Below are 26,711 nucleotides of genomic sequence, written 5' to 3'. Positions count from 1 at the left end.
GAATAGATGGGGCTTTCAGCTAAAGCCCCCTCTCTCCAGCATCTTGTGAGCAGATCTGATACTTCCTGTGGGCTCTGAAAAGTTCCTACTTTCCACCCTTCAAAATAAAAGAAACCTTCTGTTTAATGGTCGGAGCTACTGAAGGCAGCAAATGAACTTTACCATTGCCTCTCACTAATCGAAACAGTTCTGCATGGTTGTTTGGCTGCATAATACTGCACTATGCAATATCCATTTGGTCTGACTAAAGAACGGGATAACAAGAAATTAATTCACCTTTTGAATCGCCCCTGCTATACTTAGCAGCTGGATACTTCTTTTGCTGCGCTCATTTTGCAAAAGTTGTATCTGTTGTCTTGCCAATCCATTTTTGTTGTTCTTGTGTGATCGTGTTTTTGTGACTGTGTGACATTTTCTTAATATGTGTTTAGCAAGTGATAATAGTTCTGAGTCATGGCTGAGCGTGCCTGGATGTTGGATTTAGTTTTCCCACAGCAAGACTTCATGGCCTGGTACACTGAAATATGAGTCTGCTTACAGTTTCCATGCTGAGGAACAGAAGAATAATGGACCGCAAAACACATTTCACTGCTATTAGCTTTTCAAGCAGATTGAGCTATTCGCCAGGAGAGGGAAAAAGTGCGCTACAGCAATTATGTTTGTATCTGGTCTTTGCCCACTTGCTGTTTCCAAAATGAGATGGCTGTCTTCTTTTTTCCTCTCCCTATGCCCCCACTTCTGTCCTCGGGCAAAGGAGATTGTTTTATTGACAAATGGGAAAGTGTCAATCAATATGAAAGTGGAAGTGCAGAATTAGCCGCATTATCAGAACATAAAGTTGTTTATGTTGTGTGTGGCACACATGTTAAACATGCTCTATCCTGCATGGGCAGATTGACACCGAACTCAGCGAAAATGTTAAAATAAATGATGTAATTAAATAGAAACATGTTAATGTTAACTACCTGCTCACCTTCAGGCGTATTCTAGAAGGGATTGCCAGGATTAATATGTCCTTATGTTATATGCATTCTTACATACAAAGCTGTTACAAAATCCGTGCGCTACCGAACTTTTTATGGTACTAGCAAAACACCTATCACTATGAACTGAGGAAAGAGGAGTGAAATTAGTCTCGTGCTGCTCTGGAGCTGTCTATATGCACAATACCTTTTTCTGTTTTTTAGTGGAAGGTGAGGAGAGGAGGTTTTATCTCAATGAAATGTGTCTTCAGGAGCAGGACTTCAGAAACACAGGAAGCTGCTGCCTTAATCCATCTACCTCAGTATTCTCTACACTTAAGTGGCAGCAGTTCCCCAGGGGCTCAGGGAGTATGTCTCAGGTGTACCTGGACATGCCGTGGATTGAACTTTGAATTTTTTTACATGCAATGTATGTGGTCTGCAGCTGAGCCATGGCCTTTTCAATCTTAACTGTGTGGCCTTTCTGCAATCTACGTGCCCACAGGTGTGAGGGGCAGCCATAGTAAAGGACACTGTTGGGAAGTAGCTAAACCCGGTGATCCAACTTTTGCCCAGGTGAGCTGGTTTTCACTCCCCCACCCCCGAATGATCCTGCTGATTACAGTGGTGCCCCGCAAGTCGAATGCCTCGCAAGACGGAAAACCCGCTAGACGAAAGGGTTTTCCGTTTTGGAGGTGCTTCGCAAAACAAATTTCCTATGGGCTTGCTTCGCAAGACGAAAATGTCTTGCGAGTTCCTGCGGGGTTTTTTTCATTTCCCCCCCTTTTTCTAAGCCGCTAAGCCACTTATCAGCTGATCCGCTAAGCCGCTTATCAGCTGATCCGCTAAGCTGCTTAACAGTTGATCCGCTAAGCCGCTTAACAGTTGATCCGCTAAGCCGCTTAACAGCTGATTCGCTAAACCGCTAATAGCGCTAATCCGCTAAGCCGCTAATGGGCTTGCTTCGCAAGACGAAAAAACCGCAAGACAAAGAGACTCGCGGAATGGATTCTTTTCGTCTTGCGAGGCACCACTGTAGTTGAATTTTGCATATGTGATCTCAAGGCTGAAATCAAGTGATTTCTTGCAGCCCATTCCTGAAAATGTTTTTTTTTTTTTAAAAAAAATATTTATTAAATTCTCCAACATTTCAAAAGGGCGTAGGACATCAATGAAATCAACCAAAGGTCTGCTTAAAAAGGAACGTTTTTGCCTGGTGCCTAAAGGTGTATAATGAAGGTGCCAGGAAAACTTCCCTGGGGTGAGCATTCTACAAATGGGGAGCCACTGCAGAGAAGGCCCTGTTCTCATGTTGCCGCCCTCTGGACCCCACGGGGAGGAGGCACACAAAGAAGGGCCTCAGGAGATGATCTCAGGGTCCGGGTAGGTTTATATAGAAAGAGGTAGTCCTTGAGGTATTGCGGTCCTGAGCCGTTTAAGGCTTTATAGGTCAAAACCAGCACTTTGAATTGGGCCCGGAAAGCAATAGTTAGCCAGTGCAGTCAGACCAGATCGGTGTAACTCTCTTCCTCCGGTAAGCGACCTGGCCACTGAATTCTGTACTAGCTGAAGTTTCTGAACTGTCTTCAGAGGCTGCCCTACGTATTAAGTTCCCTTTACATAAGAAGGGCAGCATTTTTCAAAACAGATGTGCAGACTAATTTTTTGTTGAAAGCTCAGCTTATAAAACGGAAAGAGAAATAAAACTTAACCTGCTGACTTTAGCGTGCTTGTAAGTGCTCTGCTGAGTGTTTGGGCAAGTGATAGCACTTCTCTCTTGAATTCGATTCCGTAGAATTCGCGATGTATGAGTGGGGAGCCTTCAGCTTTCTAGCTGTTCTTTGACTACCACTCCCATCATTCCTGACCATTGGCTATTCTGATGGGATTTGGAGTACAACAACATCTGGAGGGTCACAGGTTTCCCACCTGCGCCCTAAGCTTATGTATAAGCACAGTTGCACTCAGAAATAAGGGTAGAAATAGAAGACAAAAACTTGGAGGAACTTGAATTGAGTTTTCTGATTGTAATCTAGCCCTTTACTATTCAGGGAGAGAGTGCTGAGTTATATTTATACTTCTTTTGGTACAGAACAAAACTTACTTCTCTCTCATACTTTTTTCTTAAAAAAAATTGGATGCTCATAAAACTGAATGTAGACGTGTGTAATTTTAGATTTATTTGAAAAAAAATGCAATATGGTTAAACTCCCCCCCCCCCTTTCAGGGTTTTCCCTTGTGTTGATGCCCTTGTGCATTTGTGATGCACTTGGGAAAAGGCAAGGCCATAAAACTGCAAAATACTGCCTACATATTAATAGCAACTTATTTATGAAGCTTGAATACATTTGGAATGCACAAGGCTTGCACTTCATTACATTTTGATGTGTTTACCATGGCTCCTTTTTTTCTCCCTCCAGGAATTCCAGAAAGGAACTTAATGACATACGATTTGAGTTTACTCCAGGCAGAGGTAAGACTTTTAATTGAAATTATGCTTTTATGGCTCCAAATGGTATTTCGGAAATTGATTTCTGCTTTATAGTTTAATATAAATTAGCTCTGTGAAATCGCTTGTACCAACCAAATGTTTTATATTACGCTACTTAACTGAAACAAAACTAGTGCCAAGTGTGTAAATTTTTAGTGGCATAGTTGTGGAATGTTTTGGTTCAAGGTAGAGGATACTAAAGAGAGAAAGAGAGAGAGGGAAAGAACGAGAAAGAGAGCACTCTTATCAGTCTCTCTGAAAATTAATGTAATGAAGTGCGCAGTTCAAAGCAATCCTGCTGATAACTGACCTCAGAGTTGTACAGCATATGAGTTACTGTGGCATACCAATAAGTGATGGCTATGTAAAAATTGTTAACTGCAGGGCAGAATATAAAGAGTGTGGGAGCCTTGGCAGTGAAGATTCTACTAACTGACCCCCTAGGGTACAATCTAGCAGTTTCAATTGCAGGGAGACACTGCAGCCTTGTAGCTTTTCTCATCTCTGCAGGATGTTTTGCCTAGTGCTGACTCCTTATCGATGTGCCCCAAAGGCACCACATGGGACCATCTTGGGTACTAAGCTTCAGCACAGTTGACTTCTCATTATGAGCACATTTGCGACCCAGGGGGGTGGGGAAGAATTGGCTGCATTGTGTGTCAGGCTGCCATCTATCTCCCAAGTGCCATTGTGGCAACTTGCCTGCATGGCACTGTTCCTGTCATCAGGATTCCTTACTTCGAGGAAGTCTGCGTGTAAGAAAATGGCTCTGGCATTGCGATGCATGAATCTACACTTCCTTGGATTGTTAAAAAGGGAGTCATCTTCTCGTACAGCTTTTCCCATGCTGCCTCTTGCACAATGCCACAGTTGCAGGTTGCCGGTTAAGCTGGTCAATGAAGGCCCGGGCAGTAGTAATAAGATTGTTCAAACGACGTCTCTTTGCTTCAAAGTGGGAGGGGCTGCCAAAGATGGTTCTGGCCATTTGAATCTTCTGAAAAAGTCGGGTGGGGAGGTTGCAAGTTGCTGTTCTAGTAGTTCTAGGACTACTTTTGGATATTAATCGGCCTGCTGGTAAGTTTTTATGCTCACTTATTTTTATTTAATATATTTAAAATGAACTGTTACTTATAGAACTGTTAGCGCTGTAGGGAGATTGCAAGTTTGATTACCTGTTAGGAGTATTTTATTTAGGCTGTTATTTTTGTAAGCTGCCTTTCATGTGGAAAATGTCGCATATAAATAGATTGACTAGGACTGTTTAGGTATTAGGAGCTACATTGAAACCTTAGTGGTTTTGGGTAAGAAAATTCTATTGGGAACACCAAGATCCAGCGGGTGTATTTTTTGTAGCATGTTTGCTTCTAGTGCTGTTAACTTTGGGTGATAATGGCATTTGGTGGTGATATAGTAATTCAGGCCAAGATAGATACTAGCCGGGGGTTGACCCCCTTTTGTTACAAAGGTCCATACAGCACCCCTAATGCCTATTGCTATGGTCAAGCCGTTTGCAGTACTTAAGAACAGAGTCACATTCTCTGCAGAACACATGTCCTTTATCACAAACCCTGGTTCTGATGAAACAAGTATGTAGGGCATGCACCTGCCTTTAAATGCAAGTATGCCAGCAATGCTGTGCAATGTTCGGAAACCTGGAACATTGCATTTGTGATGGGAAGTAGCAGTTTGCACATGGCAGTTCATAGAATCCTAGAATTGTAGAGTTGGAGGGGACCCTGAGGATCATCAAGTCCAACCCACAGCAGTGCAGGAATAAGCAGTTGTCCCATATGGGAATCGAACCTGCAACCTTGACATGATCAGCACCACGCTTTAACCAACTGAGCTATCCAGTTTGCGTTTGCTTCATAAACTGTGGGCCTGCCTTAACAGCGTACACACTTCCAAAAGCCATCTTGATGAACTTAAACACTTTCAATATACAAAATATTACGATGGAAGGCTTTATCCAAAGCTGTTCAAGCTTAACCTTTTCACCAAGTAAACGGTAAACTTGGACTTCATTGCCTGCACAAAAGAGAACGATGCACTCAACAGGGCTTTCCTTTTTGAAGTTTTTGTTGCAGCAAATCTGAGCGCTGAAGACATAAGTCACTTAGGGGAGAAACATACAGCAGCAGCATGTGTTTATATGGCTGCTAGAGCTTCTATGGTGGAAGACCCAGCTATCCACATGCCTCTCTCCTTACATATCCATTTAGGGTTTTTATTTATTGTGGCATCAAGTGCTGCCATGTCATAATACAGGAATATGTTACTTTTAGTTGAGATAACTAAAATGTCGTAGCATTGAAGGGTTACACAGATCATGGAAGTCTTGGAAGACTTATACGCTACTCAGTACCTGTAGGCAGGACTGTATCAATCCTTACATGGGGAGAAAGTTGTCTAGAGTGTTGTCTTTTCCTCCCCAACACTTTTACGTCGAGCCAGTGCAAACACTTGCTTCTGAAGCTGTTCGTGAATTTGGGTCTAGCTGCTCCTTGTGTCCTGAACTGAAAGCTCTTATTAAAAGTGAGGGATGCAAAAAGACCGTGTGGCTCTCAGGCCCTGTTTATTTCATAGGCCCCCTTAACTTTCCTACATTCATTACAATGTGGATACCTAATTACATGGCTGAGGAGGAATTCCACTGGCTTAAACAAAGGAGCTTTATAGGATTGGTGAAGAATTAAACAATTAACCCTGTGCTTTTGAATGTGTGTAGAAAATGAGAGAACTATCAGTGGTGGAGTACATGGTGCCTCTAACAAAAATAAGTTTTGGTTTTAAGCACCCTTTGGTAATGGACGTCCATAGATTAAAATTACTTTTAAAACAAATTTCCCCGGCTTATTGATTTTTGTTTTGTTTTGTCCCCCCCCCCCCAGTTTAATTATGACTAATACATATTCATTTCACGTTCCACACAGACACAGCAGATGGCGTTTCTCAAGAGCTGTTCTCTGCAGGCCTGGTTGACGGCCACGATGTAGTCATAGGTAAATCATGTTTCGTTTTGAAATTACACTGTTGCTGTAACTCAGTATGGTTAAATGGATAAGGGCCCAATCTCTCTTATTCTTTGGTTTTTGCACAAAAAGGACCTGTGTTATCAAAACTTCATTGACTACCATCGATTCTCAAGGGAATCCTCAGCATGATTTCTAATATAAATAAGCAATACGGTACTTCAGTGTGGTTTAACTAAGATATTTTTATTTAGCTTCAGTGATTATCTCTGCCTCCTGGTGGAATTCTTGCTTGTTTGGTAACATAAAATGTTCAGCTTCATTTGGAACTCTTCTGTATCTGTGGTGTTAGGATCTATGCATATGCTTCTAAAAGTATGAGGTTTTCTTCTCTTCTGATCCCCCCCCCCAAAAAAAACACACACACACACCCCACAGCATTTCAGGCTGAGATTTTCACAGAAGTAGGCCTTACAAAAGGCACCAACATATCTTTTGGCCACCAACATCCTGTCCCTAAGAAAAATGAGGTTTCTTTATGGTTCTCATAACCTTCCAGTGTCCCCCATAGACATGAGAAGGAGATCCAGAAAATGAAAGAGAAGAGAGTGTTCAACTTCCTCTGATACAGTGGTGCCTCGCAAGACGAAATTAATCCGTTCCGTGAGGCTCTTCATATAGCGGTTTTTTCGTCTTGCGAAGCAAGCCCATTGACAGCTTAGCGGATTAGCGCTATTAGCGGTTTAGCGGCTTTTAGCGATCAGCTGTTAAGCGGCTTATCAGCGGATCAGCTGATAAGCGGCTTAGCGGCTTAGCGGCTTAGGAAAAGGGGGAAAAAAGGGGAAAAAACCTGCAGGAACTCGCAATACATTTTCGTCTTGCGAAGCAAGCCCATAGAGAAATTTGTTTTGCGAAGCGCCTCCAAAAAGGAAAACCCTTTCGTCTAGCGGGTTTTCCGTCTTGCGAGGCGTTCGTCTTGCGGGGTACCACTGTACAAAGATAGGGCCTATTGGATGAACTCATTAAAGAGGGAAGATTCCCAGTGTCTGCCAAAAATGCATATAAGCTACTTGCTTACGGGTGTGTACGACTTGATTTACTGACATTTCTCCTCACCAAAACAATCTTCTCAGGGGTTTTTTCCTACAGGGATTGCTGTTTAGCTAAATTTATTTTTTTTAGGAAGGAACAGGTTCCATCAGTTCCCAAAGCACCCTGACTGAAAGCAACCGGTACGTTGCAATTCCACTTTTCAGCTGAAGCATGCAGAGAAGCAACCTGTAGATAATAATAATTTATTATTTATACCCCGCCCATCTGGCTGGGTTTGCCCAGCCACTCTGGGCGACTCCCAACAGAATATTAAAAACACGATAAAACATCAAACATTAAAAACGTCCCTAAACAGAGCAGCCTTCAGATGTCTTCTGAAAGTCGGATAGCTGTTTATTTCTTTGACATCTGATGGGAGGGCAGGCGCCACTACTGAGAAGGCCCTCTGCCTGGTTCCCTGTAACCTCACTTCTTGCAGGGAGGGAACCACCAGAAGGCCCTTGGAGCTGGACCTCAGTGTCCGGGCTGAACGATGGGGGTGGAGATGCTCCTTCAGGTATACTGGGCAGAGGCCGTTTAGGGCTTTAAAGGTCAGCACCAAGGCTTTGAATTGTGCCCGGAAACGTACTGGGAACCAATGTAGGTCTTTCAGGACCGGTGTCATGTGGTCTCAGCGGCCACTCCCAGTCACCAGTCATGCTGCTGCATTCTGGATTAGTTGTAGTTTCCAGGTCACCTTCAATGGTAGCCCCACGTAGAGCGTGTTGCAGTAGTCCAAGTGGGAGATAACTAGAGCATGCACCACTCTGGCGAGACAGTCTGCGGGCAGGTAGGGTCTCAGCCTGCGTACCAGATCATAGTGCAGACAAAACTCTCAAGTTCTGTGAAAGCCTTGTGAGATTTGATCTTCCAGTAGGTTTTATAGAATTGTAGAGTTGTAAGGGACTCGGAGGGCCATCTGGTCCAACCCCCTGTAAGGCAGGAATCTCAACTAAAGCATCCATGACAGGTGGCCATCCAACCTCTGCCTAAACACACACACACCTGAAGCTACAGAAGCAGAAAGATACCGTATTTTTCGCCCTATAGGACACACTTTTCCCCCTCCAAAAATGAAGGGGAAATGTGTGTGCGTCCTATGGGGCGAATGCAGGCTTTCGCTGAAGCCTGGAGAGCGAGAGGCATCGGTGCGCACCAACCCCTCGCTCTCCAGGCTTCAGGAAGCTATTCGCAAGCCTTGGGAGCCTGGCGAGAGTGCCCACCGGGCTCCCAAGGCTTGCAGGCAGCAGCCTGCAGCCCGAAGCATGTGGTGCACTGCGGAGCACGCCCCGTGCTTCGGGCAGATGTCTGCAAGCCTTGCGCGCCCGGTTGGAGGTCCCGCCGGGCGCGTCAGGCTCAGGGCGGCAGCCTGTTCTGGGGGTTGGGGTCGGGGGAAGCTCGGGCTTTCCCCGCCCCCAGCCCCGCAAGCTCTCAGAGCAATGCCAAAGCTGCGCGCAGCTTCAGCATCACTCTGGTTCCCGTTCTGGGGGCTGGGGTTGGGGGAAGCTCGGGCTTCCCCCATCCCAGCCCCACACCTGGGGGGAAATAATCCCCCCCCCCCCAAATCTAGGTGCGTCCTATGGGCCGGTGCGTCCTATAGGGCGAAAAATACGGTAATGGTTTGAGATGGTAGGTGGCATTTACCTCTGCCCCTTTTTCTTCCTGTTGCATCAGCCAAGTACTTCATTGAGGGAATCTGGAACAGTGTCCCATAGCACACACCAGACCTGCTGCTTGTCCTCCAAAGCCATTGGGTCATGAGTGTGCTTGCTTTTTAAGTTAGAACCTTTATTCCTGATCCTAACTTTGGTATGTGGGTGAAACGTTCATGTGTAGAGAACTAACCTATCAGGTGACGCCCCCTCCCCCACCACCTGTAGTCAAGTGGTTCAGTCTAGACATAGGTTTTATTACTTAAGTGAGAAATTGAGCCCTCTGGTTCTAATTTAAACCTTTTTGGTGTTGACTGGCTGTCCTTCCCACCAGCCCTAGCCAGCATCGCCCAGTTCTCGGGGATGATGGTAGCTGGAGTCGTACAAACATCTGGAAGGCTACAGATTAAGCACCCCGCCTATATAAATAGGTAACAAAGATGGTAACTGCAACTGGCTTTGACAAGCTGACTGGGAAATCTCTGGTGTAAAATAAATGTAAAATATCATTGAAGGAATTTTCTCCAGTGCCCTCTTCAGCCTATGAAGTTTGTACAGCAAGCTTTGCATTTTGAATTTACTCTGAATATATATATATTTAAGATAATAGGAGGCTTATGCCTTGGTAACCAAGAGGGGTTGAAATATTATATGACATCGACTTCTGGTGAGACTTGAGTAAAGAAGAATTGTTTGTTTAGTCTTTGCGCAATGTGTTTAAAAAGAAAAGGCATAAAAGGTTAACCGAAATAGCGTACTTTAACATAATTTCTCGCCATACTTCAGTCGGATTGGTCAGACACATAAGAGTGAATTTGCTTAAGGATATGAAAATAACAGTATTCTTTCTCTTGAAAAATCCCATAGTGACTTGCTCCATGGCATGGTTTGCCTTCGTAATGTAAAAGTCGCTTGCTTCAGTTTTATATTAAAAGAGAGATCAAAGTGTCTGCATACAGTCTCTGCCTAATTTGCAATGGCATTTGTAGTTAAAGCACAGGAGAATATTGTAAAGCTTCTGAAGACTTGCCACTTCTGCTTTCATCATTTTCCCTGCCTATTTATTTCCCCGTCTTCTACACCTCCGTCTCTTGATACATACATCTAGCTGAAGATGGAATTTAGATGTCTTTTTGCGCAGCTTTCCATCCTGTTCCTTAATGCACTGTGAATCGTTAAGATACGGGAAAGCCATGAAACAGTAACATGCATGGCCAGGGGTATAAAACACAACAGAAACCCTTTTCACAAAGCACTCTCTGTCTCAAAACTTCATGACTCGATCCTTGTTTCAGAAGGCTTTAGGTTGTCTCTCTCTCTCTCTCTCTCTCTCTCTCTCTCTCTCTCTCTTGTATTTTTTTCAAGTTGCTTCTTGGATAAAATAGTGATATTAATTTCCCCACCTATTCTTGATCGCCACTTTGTGTGTTCCTGTCCTTCAAAACCTCGTTCACAAATCACCAGGATTCACTTTAGTATTCCTCAGAGAGAATTTGATAATGTAACGGGGGGCTAAACTAAATTTTGGACAGCAGACCCTCTGTAACATTCTCACAGCTTTTATTTTTTATTTTTTAAGGAAAAGCTGCTGTGGCAGGTGACCATTTTGAGCAGTGAATCAATGCGGGAGAGAAACCATTTGACCCTTTTAGTTTTTCTGCTCAGAACTAGGATTGAAATACAGGAATGTGTGTCTGCACTTGTGCACATCAGAGGTTATTTTTAACCTTATGATGTTTCTGAGCAAAGTGTGGCTTCTCTTCTTAACAGTTAGCTGACAGTGCAATTTGCAGGGATTACTTGCAGGCATTCCCTTGATCTGCACCTCTATCTGCCATTGCGTCCTATCTCAAAACAAAGGTATTGTTGTGTTTCAAACCCAAAGTAGTTTCTTCAGGGGAGATACCTTGAGTTAACAGGAATTGGTTGTCAAATAACATTTCCTGTTTTGATTAAAATATAAGGACTGAAATTTGTCAAGAGCTTCTGCTTCATCTTTCTTCAGTAGTCAGTTTTATGAAAGTGATGGTAGATGTTGACAATGGAGGCACTGATTGATAACTGCCAGGCTAGTATGAAGTGGCACACCTTGATTTTTAATAACCCACACAAGTACTTTATGCTATACTGTGTATGTTTTTCAAGTGTTCTCCCATGACTGCAAACCTGCCTTTTGAGCATCTCTTGTGTGTATTGACGTGGAATGTAGGCTGTGGGAGAGTCTGAACCAGGTTCATAGCCTAGGTTACCGAAGCCCGGCGCCGCTGGAGCGCTGGGTGGCTGGATAACGGATGGAGTACACATGCGCATTCAACTGCCTAATGGCATCTACGTAACCCAGGAGATCACAGCCGTAGAGATAAGAAGAGTCATTTCCTTGTCTGCAGAGGTCACTTCCAGATTCACATGCAGAAGCCGTTTTCAATGGAGCCCACAGCTGTATTGAGGCAGCACTGGCTGTTGAAATTTTGTGCTCCTAACAATTTTGCTCCCAGGGCAACCACCCCTGTGGCCCCTCCACACTATGCCACTCGTCTGAACTGTAGCCAGCACAAGAGTGTTTTGTGGCACCTTTGATGACTAACAGATTTATTATGACATAAGATTTTGTGAGCATGGAAAAATGCACAAGGCACTTCCAGTATTGTATAGAAACTTCTTTAATCAATATCCATGGGTAATATTCAAGTAGGTTTTACTCAGAATAGACCCATTGAAATGAATGACCCTAACAGACATGTTCAGCATGGCTACTTTGAGTAAAACTTGGTTGACTACAAGTTCTGCATACTGTGCTCAAGCTGAAATGTTGTGAAGCTCGCTCTCCCCCCCCCCCCCAGGTCAGCAAAGAAACTTGAACCAAGGCATTTTCATTCTGTGAGTCTCTAATCTGGGCCTACTGTGGCCCTGTTCTTTGGTGAGAGTACTGCTTTTCTTCACCTAGTGCTGCCTCAGCTGGGATCCTTCTTTTCAAGAAAACTTTGGATAAAGGCTGACTGATTGAGTTATTCTGGAAACTAGTTAATCACAAATTCAGTTCCTTCTACTCTTGAAGTGCAGCAGGTTTAATGAACCAACGACTTTCAAATGTCAAAATTAACATAGTAATGGCATCAGATCAATGCAGAAATCAGTATCTTAAAATGCTTGTCAAAGAACACGAAGTAATTTCCAATGGTTTCTTCATACTTCTAAAGCTGGGCTATACCTTATGCTCACCACTGAAAACATGAACGGCCTAGCCTAGCCTAGCCTCTTAAATAACTCCCAGTAATGGGCAGAAATAATAGGAGTGGGGATTGTTCACAATCAAACTCAGAGGAAGGAGGAGCTACCATCTTGTCTTTGTCCATTGTCTGTCTCTACTGCCTCTTTCCGGAGTGGCTAATTTTCCCAAGGATTTGGGAGGATGAGGTCTAGGGACTGTTAAATATGAGACTTCACACCAGGAACGTTGCATCTCTATTTGTTTCTTCATTATAATTTGTTTTTACATATCATAAAACCCATGTGGCACAACTTACTTTTTGATAGATGCTTGAATTTATCACTGGGGGTCATGGGCAGGACTAACCAGGTTTTGTTGGACTCCAGTTCCAACCATCATGGCCAGTGGTCAGGGATGATGGTAGTTGCACAGCATTTGCCCATTTTATCATAATAAAGAGTGAAAGATTGCTTATGTAAGCACATAACTAGAAGAGAAACAGAATTACAATAAGAAATGATTGTCAACACACTGATGTTTTTCTAATAGCCAGAAAACAAAATTACTGTTCGCGTTAAAAGAAAACAGAAGGGACAGGAAGGGAGCAATGACACTTAAAAGCAAACAGTGTTTGTGACTCAAGAGTATTTGACTGCATATGATCAAGCTCAGGCTGGATTGGGGTGGAGCTCATGTCGTATTTGACATGCTGCCTGAAGCATCCTGGTTGCAAAGTTTGCACCATGTTGCTACTGCCACATTTGCAAATACTTTTCACAAGCGTGCTCTAATAAGTATATTCTTAAATGCTGTTAGGGCAGTGGTGGTGATGGTGAACTTGCCACTGGGATGCCACTTGTGATTTCATCCACTACTCTTAGAGCAGACGTACATTTCTTCAAACTGACCAAGACAAGTGCAGCCCAGGGACCATGTATTTTAGGTGCTAGAAAACAGTATCAACACCACCCATCTTCACCATACCAGGCAGCTGACAGCAACAGAAGGGTAATGAAGTTGGTGGTGGGGCACCAGAAGTGACAGGTGAGCTAAATTCAACTTGGTGGGTCACAAGAGATAAAATGAAAGTTTACCTCCTGGGATTAGCATTGAATAGATAAAAGCTGTAGACTCAGGAGTCAGAAGGTGCCAGCTGACTATTATTTTTCTGCTTTTAGAATATATAAAGTTCAGACCTCTTCTTAGTGGGGAGAAAAACCCACACTTTCCCCTTAAAAAATAAATCTATTTCTTCTACTACTTAGCAAGAAAACTAGGCCATATAGATCTTTTTTTAAACTTGCAGTCCTACAGAAGATGATGGTCTTGTGGGTTGTGTGTTAATTACTACCCTGTTGTTTCTCTTTTTAAAGCTATAAATAACATTCTGTTTACCCACTTAATATGCTGGGTTGAAATGGCTATTAAATTATCATAGTCTTCAGAAGTTGAGTGCAAGTGTGCAACTAATACAATATATATTTTCCCGTCTTTCTAAGTCCTGGTCCCTACAAAACAAGCTCTGCGAAAATGTTAGAACAGAAACCATATCGAGATGAAATTTTGCAATTTTTTCTCCATGAGGATCCATCTACAGAGGACAAATATTGAATTAGGACACAAGGAAATAGAGCAGGTGCTTGCCATGCATCTATTGCAATCAAGCGGAAATTTGTGTAATTTGGGGTGCAGCTTCTTACAAGTGCACTATTCTGCTTCTCCTGAATAAATGTATTCAATGATTAACTGTATACCATGTTACTTTCTGTGTACTCCATTTTCTATGCTTTGTTTTCCTCAGTTGCTGCTAATTTACAAAAAATAGTAGATGATCCCAAGGCCTTGAAAACATTAACCTTTAAGCTGGTAAGTACAGTACTGTGGTCAATAAAGTAATGTAATAAATAGAAAACAATTACTGATCTTTTGAGCCAGGTCTTCTTAATTTCTAGTGCTTTATTAGCTGCCTTTCTGCACTGAACATTGACCTTTTCAGCATTTTATTACCCTACACAAACTGAAACAGGAAAGCAGAAAACAGTTTTAATGGTCTCTTTTTTTTGGAAAAAAAACAAACAGTTCACTAACTGGAAAGGGTAATTTGCAGAAAACAGCACTACTTAATTGCGAAGAGAAAAAAACAAACTTGGCATATGTATCCAAAGACTCAACAGCTGCTCTTGAAGTTAAGCGACTATTGATGTCTCAGGTTTATTACTTAGGAAAATAGCCAAGGCTTTCTGATTGGGACCAGCTGAACCAATGGCTCTACAGTATTTTCTATAAAAAGAGCAGAATCTGAAGTATTCTTTGTGGAGGGGACTTGCTGTTGTTTTGTGTTAACAGCGCTGTGCTTGAATTGCAATAAGCACTGCATTGTTCCTGAGATCCAGAGTGCAGTAATAGCATGCCAGCACCACATGTTTAGTCAGATGAAATGGTGGCTTGCACTTCTTACACAGCATGCACTTAGTTGCACAGGCGCTGCTAATTCTCCATGTTCATAAACTTGCAGCTAAACGTGTCAATTCCTTCCTTGGTGCATAGTGGCTTGGATTGTAAGATAAGTTAACTTATTGAGGTTCATAGAAGGAAAATTTGCCTTCCCCTCCGTCCCTCTGCAGCCACCTCAAAAAGCCTCTCCAGAGGACCCATCTAAACAATTTGGGATGGATTGCAAATAGCTCCTACCTGATGTGGGGCGTTTCTCCATTTGTGAGCGATTCTTCCCTTTCCCAGACCCCCACCACACCATTCGATACCGAGGAGCTAATGTTCTCTGCTCTGTTTGCTAAGGGAGAGTGAAAGAAACAAGTGAGATTTATCAGCAAAACTGGAGAGCTCATGGATCACTTGCCAGAAAAACGTGCAGGTAAAAAGTTCCTGCTGCAGAGCCACCATTTTTAGTGATACATTTTGTAGGAGCCAAACTGGGAAACATGGATCTGAAAACTGTTTTCCTATCTTCTAATATTGTAGCTTTAACACGTATATGTCCAGTAATTTAAAATGGATCGCAGCGGTGGTTGTTCTAAAGAAGCGTTCTGGTGGAGCCAATTGACTAAGATCTGTTTAGTTGTGAAAGATAACTCCGACATGTGATAGGAAGCAACTGTAGAATGGCCCAGGTGAGAGGCTGTCATACAAAGCCATCAAATCACAATAACGGTCATTTATGCCAAGGCTGTGTTTGGGAGCCATTGAACCATAGATGTAATTGGTTTGTCGGGGCTATAACGTAATATGGGTGGCATTCAGGTTACTCAAGATAAACATGAAGCCATGATGTAGCAACAGTTGTCTTAGCGATTACACACAGTTCAGAATTTAGTACAATTCTTAGATGTTGAAAGGGGGATTGTGGTGGAGTAGCAGCCACAGTTAAAGCTTGCAATGAGTAGATTTCAGTAAAAAGTGTTTATTATTGGATGTGCTTCTGTATTACATTCTACACAAAAAAACCTCCTTTCAGCTCTTGGAATCAATAATGTACTTCATTTATTCTCATAAATGCAGTGCTTTTGCATTTAAAAAAGGTATTGTCTACATTGGGCTATGAAGATAAGTGCTGCAGAAACTATGGTGGGTTGCAATTTTAGATGCAAAAGAAACACAACTTACTTTCAGATGCTTCCTTTCTATAAGGCTTTGTGGGGAAATGTATGGCCTCATTTAGGAAACAGTGCTTGGGAGGAAACTCTTCAGTTATTTATTATTTTAAAAACGGTGAGCCACTAAGCAGCAAGGAAATTACTATGCTTCTACTATATGTTCTGTTCCCAAATAAGGAAGGAATGAATGAATGAATGAATGAATGAATGAATGAATAAATAAATAAATAAATCCATGATTGCAATTTTACACATAACATGAATTCAAGTGCCAAAATCTTAAGGCACCTTCGCTGCTGTAATCACACACATTTCGCTAACGAAAGCTAGTTGGAAGGCTCTGGGCAAGTGGGTCAAGGGAGCAATTAATGCTTCTGTGGGGAAGGCCTGGCCTGATTGAGACGGCTGTAAGGCATCTTCTCAAGAGGCCCTCCACAGATGCAGAGGTATTAGATAACAGGAGTGTGTTCGTAAGATAATTGAAAGTGTATGTGAGGGCTGGTCGACTCCCGTTGTACCTGAATGTAGTTGATTGTCTATCTAGATCAGTCTCTCTCAACTTTAGGTCCCCAGATGGTGTTGGCCTACAACTCCCATCATCCCTAGCTAGCAGGACCCAGTGGTCAGGGATGATGGGATTTGTAGTCCAATGACATCTGGGAACCCAAGGTTGAAAAAGGCTGACGTAAACAAAGGATGGAAAACTTTTTCTGGTTAGAGGGCCAGATCTTTTATCTCTTCCTACCCCTGGAAAGTCAAAGTTGACAGTTGGGCGGAGCCACTCCTAATAATCACCTGATGTCATAGTGATGTGTCCCTTTGAAGCCCTGATGGTTGGGAGTTTAATGTAAACTGCATGGCTCTCAGAACCTGCCTTGCAATTCTCCCTCTCTTTTAGGCATCCAATAAGAGACATTTGTTTCTTTAGGCAGGCTTATTGAAATAGCTGGTATAAAACCTCAATTGTTCCCGGATTCTTTTTTTAGTTGTGAGATGCTTTTTAAAAACTTCTTAAATTTATATAATATATACTCTTGCTTCTTTTATCTTATTAATGATATTTCATTGAGATAATAACAAAAAAAGTTTTGCTTTTTTTAAAGACAACAACAAAATTCTTTTCTGCCTGCAGTAGATGAAGCCTATTCAAGAATGGCTTAAAATGGATATATTCACAGAACGATTAGGACATGTTAACACTTGGGATCATTGACACAGGGTAGTTAATTGCAGAAGTGCTAAATTTATGTTCTTGACAAATGTATCAGTCTCTGCTGATTTAAAATGTTGGAGAACTGTGGCTTATTTTTCAGCTTGCCATCAATAGGGAGAGGGGAGTGTGTGTCTCCAAGCTGTTGTTTTAATTAGTAATATTGATTCAAAGATCTATTGCATCTTGATAAAACAAATGCGAACTTGAGTTAATGAAGGTCAGCTACATTTGCCCTGTTGCATTTTCCAGGAAATTGGCTAGGGCAGGCTTGGAACAGGGGAGAAGTCCAACGCTGCATATTGAAAGGTCTTGCATTTTGAAACATAAAGAAAATGGTTTGTAGCAGGAGTAGCCAACATAGTACCCTCAAGCTGTCGTTAGTCTACAATGCCTATTGTCCCTAATAATAATAATAATAATAATAATAATAATAATAATAATAATTTATTATTTATACCCCGCCCATCTGCCTGGGTCCCCCCAGCCACTCTGGGTGGCTTCCAACAAAACACCAAAATACAATAACCTATTAAACATTAAAAGCTTCCCTAAACAGGGCTGCCTTTAGATGTCTTCTAAAAGTTTGGTAGTTATTTTTCTCTTTGACATCTGGTGGGAGGGCGTTCCACAGGGCGGGCGCCACTACCGAGAAGGCCCTCTGCCTGGTTCCCTGTAACTTGGTTTCTCACAGCGAGGGAACCTCCAGAAGGCCCTCAGTGCTGGACCTCAGTGTCCGGGCAGAACGATGGAGGTGGAGACGCTCCTTCAGGTATACTGGGCCGTGGCCGTTTTCAGGTATACTGAACCGAGGCAGCTTCAATCACATTAGCTGAAGTTGTTGGGAGCTGGTGCCTTTCACATGCTATGGGCTGTATGTTGGCTATTCCTGGTTTAACTACTAAAGCCTTTTCTCATAAACACACAGGTCCAACCCCCTTTTAACAGGTAGCCGCCGCCTGCTACCCATTCAGGTGTCATGATTCAAGCTACATCCCCCACTCTTGTAGATACCTCTTTGGTAGTGAATATTAGCATGCAAGGGTTTTCTTAACACTTATTGGTGTTAGAAAGTAGGAATAGGAGTAGGATATACCCTGGGCTTTTTTTCTGCTGGAACTCAGTTCCGGTACCTCTCAGGTGGGCACCATTGCCATTCTAAGAGAACAAGGGAGGCATTCGTGGTGAGTATCCTTGCTGTGATAGAGGCCAAAGGCTGCTTGGTTGAACTTAAGGCAAGAGAGATATTTTGCTCCTTGTCTGTATTAGAAGGTGTAAAAAAACATAGTTCTCACCCCCCCAGTAAACTTGTTAAGATGTACAGACGAGGGACTAATATATGCTGGAAATGCTCAGAGGTTGAGGGATCCTTTATCCATATGTGATGGCAGTGTAAACTTGCCCCAAAATTCTGGGGGGTGGTTTATGACGAGCTCAAAAAAATTCTCCAGATCACATTTCCAAAACAGAAACAAAAAGCGGAAGATTTCCAACTAACGATCATTGGAGGTGAGATCCCCACAAAGGCTCATAACTTATTTCTCTACATGGCGGCAGCAGCCAGACTAGTATATGCCAGAAGTTGGAAAGGGGAAAATATCCCACTAAAGAACAATGACTGTATAAACTAAAATAATTTGCAGAACTTGCAAATCTCACAGCCAAAATAAGAAATCAAGATGGAAAAACAAAAAGGGTGAATGGTACAGCTTTGGGGAATATTTTTTAAAAATTTGATACTAAAATCAATCTACAAGTAAGGGTAATTCTATAAACAACAGTTAAACACAACGAAGGAATGGGGGAGAAAACCAGGGTGGAGTAACAAACTGATATGCAGCAAGAGCTAGGTTTGTTAAGAATGCCATGGAATGTAAGGTTAGGAAGTCCGCGCAAAATTTCTGTATAATGGTAAAATGTGCATAAATTGGAAATTGCACATTTTTTTTTAAGTATAATGTGCATTAAATTAAAGAGCATATAGATAGGTATGCCTCAAAACATTATGGCTTGATGCCTATATGATATGCTGTGTATCTGTTAGATGTAACATAATAAAGGGCTTTAAAAATGCTTGCAAAACAAACAAACCATAGTTCTCCTTACACATATTGACATTTTTGTGGGGTTTCCCTCCTGCTGTTTTCCCTCCAGGCTTCTGGCTGTGATGGTACCGAGATCCCTGATGAAGTAAAACTGATTGGGTTTGCTCAGTTAAGTGTCAGCTGATGCCAATCACTTGACCCCCGGTGAAATGGTGAGATTGCGAAGAGGCCAGCTTTACATTGCAAAGGAAAATTTTCAAGCACCACACACTGAATTTCTGCTTCATTCTCTAGCAATTCACCAAGTTGGAACCCAAGCAAAAGTCCACAGCTACACTGCTTCTGCTAACATTCCAAAAGCTACTAAATGTGTCTCTAGCAATCAGTTTGGATTTCCCTTAAGTAAAAAAACAACAAAAACAGACAGATTGGAAATGTGCTCAGGTGGCTATGTATCCATTGGTTACAAAAGGAATTTTCTATCAGAGCTATTCTTTAATTAAAATAATAATGCAGTAATAACTATTTTAGTGGATGATACCAACTCTCTCTTGTTGTATGTAGAAATGAACATAATGGTAAATGCTAGAGTTTATTAGCCAAACTTGAATTCTAGTTTTAAAACCCAACTGTGAATTTTATTTTCCCCTATATTTATGCATTATACATCCTAGTTGTAAGAAATTGATTTCTCCCTCTCCATTTCTTGATTTATGTGCTTATTGCAATTAAACATGTTTGTTTTAAAGAGAGTTTCAGGTTTATCTTTGAAGTATTTGTCACTATCTCTGGTTTCCCCCTTTTTTGAACTGTTGTAGGCATTTAGTTTTGGTTTTGTTTGGTTTGTGTGTCCTTTTAAAATCCGCAAGTGGATTGTCAAGAGTGTGGGAGGTGCCTTGCAGATATTAAATGTTCTAAGACTGTGCCTGAAGCTGGGTGAATCTGAGCTCATCTCATCTCTAGGCCTGCCATGTCTAGATTGCTGAGTAATGAGGAAGATTTATTGTAGCAGAGACTTGAGACAAATATGGCCTACGTTCTGCTTTGTTGGGGGAGTCTACAAGCTGAGACCTTATAAACAGTTGCCATTAAGCTAAAAAATGCCTTTACTTTGCCCATCTCTGATTTGGCTTATCTTTAAGGGATAGGAATTGTTTTATAATGATAAAACTTGAAGAGAATCTGAGCTTTACTTGAAATTCTGCAGAACACCCAGGTGGAGTGCAAATAATAAGAAAGGGCTTTGTGCAATGACTTAAGAGGTAAAAGATACAAAATTCTGTTACAAAACCTTTTTAAATACTTCAGACCGAAGTAGTCATACGCTTAACCTGTGGCATAGATATTTTGGAGCTAGTAAATGTTAGAATGATTCTCTAATCTGAAGCGTATTTTCAGAGAAGTGGGTTTCTTGGATGTTATCATGTTAAACAACTTCCTTGCTAAACTTAGATAAATGGCAGCTCTCTTAACATACTGGGGGGGAATGGCATATGTGTTATTTAAGAGTTATTTATAATGCCTTGTCATAAATGTTTGAGGTGTTCTAGAACCATTTGCATACAACTCATTGTAATTCCATTCCATTCTATTGTTTACACAATGATTACTCAAAGACTGACTGCAGAGGTAAAAGGAAAATAAAAGTGTATTGCACAAATATGTTGTTGACTTTCCTTTAAGGGTGAAGCTACGTTGTATTAAGTCAGAATTCCAAGTAACCGTGAGAGAGGAATAAAAAATTCACCCACCCCAGGTGACTGGTTACTGTCTCCAATTGCTGTTGGTTCAGTGTATATATGGAGCACTTCAAAATGCGCCCCACGTGTTGCACATGCTCAGTTCAAGGATGAGTCAGTCTAGCATCCTAACACTTCTTACCAACCAGAAGCAGTCTGCTTTTCTTCATCTTTATGGTGCCACCTTCATTGTTTTTGCTGCAGCAGACTTAACTCTGGAAGTTAACTCCATTTTCTTTCCATTTCCCGCTTTCCTTGAGTTCGTGTCATTTCTAGTTTTTTAGTAATTAGCAGTCAACCCCTGCACATGTTTAACTGGTGAGAAGCCTCTTTACTTCCATTTTTTCTTTTCTTTTTTGAGTTTTAGTTTTTCAAAAACAAAAACCACTTGTCACCACAGAACAATTGTTTAAAGCTGTTGTGTTAATAAGTACTTGGTTTTCTTTTTCAAAAGCTTTTTTACGGGGAGGAGGCAAGGAATTCTAAAAATCCATTCCTGTGGGCAAGGAAGACCAGAAAAATGGGGGTGTTCCTCTATGGGTGAATAGAGACCATGTGCAGAATTTATACCAGAGCCTGTATACCACCACTATAGAGTAGGTAACAGGCAGGCAGTATTAGAGAGTAATGGTGCAGAGACAAAATGCTAAAGCTATTTAAACATTGCTATGAATGAAAACAGGGTTACTGCCGACTACCTTGAAATAAGAGGAAAAGCTGTTACCTGGCACAGACAAATGATCAAGGAAGAACACAATAAGCTCAGCTGAAGTAAGAGCACTCATAGGAAATCAAACACCTATGGCTTTTTAATGAACCAGTTGACAGCTTTCTGCTGTTCAGTCTCTTCCCCCCCTTTTAAAGTAAAAATCAGAATAGTTTAGATATGTAAGCAGTGACAAAGCACCATAAACATTGCATAAGAAGCCTCTTCACTGCAACTCTATTTATTTATTTATTTATTTATTTATTTATTTATTTATTTATTTCATGTATTTATATACCATCCTCTAAGAAAACAGAGCAGTGTACAGCAGCATAAAAAAACCTTTAAAAGGAATACAGCACAATTGTTAAAATGACTGGCTGCCCAAGACATTTTTTAAACAGTTGCCTAGGTATGTTGGCATAAGGAAGTCTTCCAAGGGTTTCCTGACAGTAAGGTGGTAAGGTAAAGGTAAAGGTACCCCTGCCCATACGGGCCAGTCTTGTCCGACTCTAGGGTTGTGCGCTCATCTCACTTAAGAGGCCGGGAGCTGCCGCTGTCCGAAGACACTTCCGGGTCACGTGGCCAGTGTGACGAAGCTGCATCTGGCGAGCCAGCACCAGCGCCGCACACGGAAACACTGTTTACCTTCCCGCTATAAAGCGGTACCTATTTATCTACTTGCACTTAGGGGTGCTTTCGAACTGCTAGGTAGGCAGGAGCTGGGACCAAAAGACGGGAGCTCACCCCGCTGCGGGGATTCGAACCGCCGATCATACGATCGACAAGGCCTAGGCACTGAGGTTTTACCCACAGCGCCACCCACGTACCTGGGTTCATTGGGGGTAGGAGAAACAAATTGAGCAGCCACTCAGAGAGAACAGCTATTTGCACCTCTTATTTCAGAAAGGAAGTAAACGAGGGTGTCCAGTCTTGGCATCCATTGAAACGTGGGCATGTGTAAGGGGGCACATTCAAAACAGGAGAGGCCAAGCCAGTATAGATGGGAACCAAGTGGGAAGAGCAATCTCTTGTGTAGTATGGATTTCAGGTGAGATATTTACCTTATGCAAGCATCCTGTGAGGTTTTGGTAGATAGCCTGGTGGTGCTTGTGGGTGCCATGTTGGCAGTCCCTGAAACAATTATCCCACAATGCTTTGCAGCACTGTGCTATAAGAAGACTTTGTTAACCCGTGGAAGAGTTCACAGTGCATCACTAATACATTTTTTTCTCCCCGAGCCTCTTTCTATGCAGCATTCCTGCAGAAATAACAGTGGTAGTCACCTGAACTCCTTACATAGTTACTATTGACAGAAGTAGAGGCCACGCTAATACCCAGAGAGTGAGCGCCTGTAATATGAAGTGAAAAGTCAACACCATCTTGGAAAAGTAAACTACAGCAGCTAATGCTCATTCATGCATTAATGATCAATGCAGAGGCGCAAAAGCTTTCAAAGGTTTTCTGAATACATAGAATGAAGCATTGGTATTGTTAAAAGCTGTTCACTTGAATACTAAAAAAGAGGAAAAATAACCAGTAAAGTTGTGTTAACATTAATTTACAAGATTTATATAACTAAGGGAAACTGACGCTGAGGTTGGAAGTGAAGATTGCTTAAACTGCAGGGGGTGGGAATGTGAAACCTTGAGGTGGCAAGATGGTTCACTTCCCAGAATGCAACACCTGAAGCCATTTTATCTAATGCTCAGTGTCTTTACTGAATTTAAACTGAGCTACAGCAGAAAGTTTGCTCAGTTTCACTTGTCAGGGGAAGAATACCCCCCACCCCAGCCGGCCCCACAATTGTAAGAAACAAAAACATTTCATGTTGCATCTTGTTGATTTTGAGTCAGATGCAGTGGTGATTTTGTGTTCACAGACAATGTTTCTGCTCAGTTAAGACAGCTCACCTAATTTTCACATATCAGCCTTCATCAGCCAGGAGCAACATTTGAAGTCCATTGGAGTTTACTGAACATCACAAGTGTACACTGAAGCACACAGGGTGTGTTTTTCTTTGACTTGTCAACAGATAGCAAGTGCTTGTGTAAGCCATGCTTTCCTATGTTATCAACTTGATGCTATAGCAAAAACCCAGAGGCTGAAGAAGGGTTTTGTGGGAAAGCAGCTCTCATGGACCTAACTCTTTGCAAGTGATCATGGGAAACCACATATGACGAATTGAACAATATATGGCCTTTTAAACTCTGTTTGTGGGGTTATTGCTTTTGTTTCTTACTATGCTATATATGGGACGCAGGTGGCGCTGTGGGTTAAAGCCTCAGCGCCTAGGACTTGCCGATCGAAAGGTCGGCGGTTCGAATCCCTGTGGCGGGGTGCGCTCCCGCTGCTCGGTCCCAGCGCCTGCCAACCTAGCAGTTCGAAAGCACCTCCGGGTGCAAGTAGATAAATAGGGACCGCTTACCAGCGGGAAGGTAAACGGCGTTTCCGTGTGCAACTCTGGCTTGCCAGAGCAGCGATGTCACGCTGGCCACGTGACCCGGAAGTGTCTCCGGACAGCGCTGGCCCCTGGCCTCTTAAGTGAGATGGGCGCACAACCCCAGAGTCTGTCAAGACTGGCCCGTACGGGCAGGGGTACCTTTACCTTTACCTTTTATGCTATATATTTTTGTGTTTTTATATTGTTAACTACTTTGTGATCCTTGGAGGAAGGACTGTATAAAAGTTGTTGTTGTTGTTGTTGTTGTTGTTGTTGTTGTTGTTGTTGTTGCTGTTGTCGTCGTCCAGTCTCGGAGTTATCGGCAGATAGTCCTCACCAGGAGCCACAGTGGGGAGAATGAAAATTGGTTTGCTTGAACTGCTAATAGCTTCAAGTATCCTGGAGGAAGTTGTGACAGGAACCCTGAGTGGGACTGATCCTGTTTCAGGGTGAGGAGGATATAGTACAACATCACATTGCAGTTCCTGCATGTATAAAGCAGTATTGAAGGCTGCACAAACCCGTCCTCTCTTAAATTTATCCTGATGTTCTACATGATATGTTATTTGCACTCCTGGTAGTGATATGTTAGGTGTGGTTAGGACGTAAGTTTCTGAGGAAAAATGTGCTTCCAACCATTGACTTAGATCGCAACCGCTGAGAATTCAGAGGTTGGTCCCCCTTCCTGCAGAGCCTTCCATTTGGCAAATTGCACGTGTGTCTGTTTTGCTGTTTGTACATTCTGTGAAGCTCTGATTCTGGACCACACGATTGTCACCAGAGATGATCTCCATTAAACTCGAGCCGTTGTTTTTCTCTGCTCTTTTCCAGTTGCTGGGGGAGTGTCCCACTGAGCACAGTGTTTTTTGTGTGTGGAATTCAGCGATTCAAGTGGGTCTGTGGTAATTCATGAAGCAGAAACCGAAACCCACATAGCTGGTGATAGTAAAGTATACAGCGACTTGCCTCAGAGGCATGAAGTTGAGAGCATGACAGGCAGCTGTACGAGAACGAGAACGGCAATACACAGGAGGAAAAGAGCAACATTAGTAAGCTGGCATTCGAAGGCGAGAAGGCCTTTCAAAGGCCAAATTTACATATCTCACACTGTGAAGGGGAATATCGGTGAGATCACTCTGAGTGACAATCAAAACCGAAAATGTGGACAGCGGCTCGGCTGGTTCATCACAAGCCTACCTCTCTAGTTCAGCTGGGTCTAATGAGCCTGTAGTGCAATTAGCGTAAAATTTGGCCCTGCTGCTTAGCATAAGAATTTAATCAGTCAAGAATGGGATAAAAGGTCAAAAGGAAACAGCCAAACACTTGTACTGCTGTGAATGCATTAGCCTTTCCTTGGCTGTGGTCTTTCTTGTCAGGGCTCCCAATTCCCCTGAGGGCACACACAGTGCCTCAGATTTTGAAAACCTTTGCCAAAATTGCATTATGTGGTCAAATAATCTGCACGGGGCTGCCTGTTTATGCCTTTTCCATGCCCGGTATCTGCTGCTGCACAGACTGACCTGACCTCCTCACAAAGTGTCAGGCTGTGTAATAAATTTTATGTAGGAAACTAACTCCATTTGGGGGGAATAAATGAAAAGTGCAATAGCTCTGACCTGCTTCCCAACCTTTTATTTTAACTCCTAACTGCAGGGGATCTTTGGATTAGTGGTCTCATCATCCCTGATCATTGGCCATGCTGGCTGGAACTGATGGCAAGTGGAAGCACTACGAGAAGGCCTCATTTTTGCCCTATATAATACTTCTTCTGTGTCTATTTTGCCTTTCTTTGGAGGCATCTACAGCTCTGCAAGCAGCCCATATTCCCTCAATGTGAAGGATATTACACTGTGAATAGCCCTAGAAAGGGCTTTTTTTTCAGATGGAACTTTCCGGAACTCAGTTCTGGAACCTCTCAGGTGGGCGCCATTGCCATTCTAAGCAAGAAAGGCATTCATGGTGAGTTCCAACACTTGTTTTTCTTTCATGGCAATTTCCATCACTTCTTTTTCTAGAAAAATAGCACTGGCCCTAGATAACCTGTGAGTTTTGCAGCTGGGCAGGGATTCATATGCAGGACTCCTTAAATCCAAATCGAGTCCTCTAACTGCTACACTATACCGCTGAGCTTTCCAAACTGTGTGTCATGACACGTTAGTGTGTCGGCTGCAGTGTGTATGTGTGCCACACAAACACTCCTTCCAGTCTTATAAGGGGTTAGTTTAACCTCCAGTTTGCTAGTAAAACTGAATTGCTGTGTTAAGAAATGATGCATGTCTTAAAAAGTGTGTCACCAACATGAAAAGATTGGAAAGCTCTCAAAAAGCATCAGCGAATGTCCCAGTTTCAGTCCTCAGCATCTCCAGGTTGGGCTGGGAATGTCCCCTGCCTAAAAACCCTGGGGATTGACAGCCATTTGGAGTAGATAATGTTGAGCCAGAGAGACCGTTGGTCAGACTCAGGAAAAGGCAGCTTCATATGTAGAGCCCGATCCCTTGTGAGGAGATCTGTGTGAAAAGGCACTGGGATTCTGAAAAAGCTGCAGCTGCCCATGCATGGACTCTCAGATCACATATCCAA

The 26,711-nt window shown here is 42.5% G+C and overlaps 1 protein-coding gene across 4 annotated transcripts in view; it reads left to right on the top strand.

The window, feature by feature from the left end:
- STK39 (serine/threonine kinase 39) overlaps nucleotides 1-20,905 on the top strand; it is a 105,900-nt gene extending 84,995 nt beyond the window's left edge. For all 4 annotated transcript variants that reach the window (XM_079979394.1, XM_079979396.1, XM_079979397.1 and 1 more), the window contains exons 15-18: nucleotides 3,383-3,435; nucleotides 6,387-6,455; nucleotides 14,179-14,243; nucleotides 19,353-20,905. In XM_079979394.1, the coding sequence (XP_079835520.1) occupies nucleotides 3,383-3,435; nucleotides 6,387-6,455; nucleotides 14,179-14,243; nucleotides 19,353-19,427 (262 nt within the window). In that variant the 3' untranslated portion in view covers nucleotides 19,428-20,905. The remainder of the gene's footprint in view (nucleotides 1-3,382; nucleotides 3,436-6,386; nucleotides 6,456-14,178; nucleotides 14,244-19,352) is intronic.
- Nucleotides 20,906-26,711: the final 5,806 nt, after the last annotated feature.

This window comes from Podarcis cretensis (genome assembly GCF_951804945.1).
Source record: "Podarcis cretensis genome assembly, chromosome: 1".
NCBI lineage: Eukaryota > Metazoa > Chordata > Lepidosauria > Squamata > Lacertidae > Podarcis > Podarcis cretensis.
Note: the sequence above shows the minus strand (reverse complement) of the source record. Positions and strands in the feature narration are given on the sequence as shown.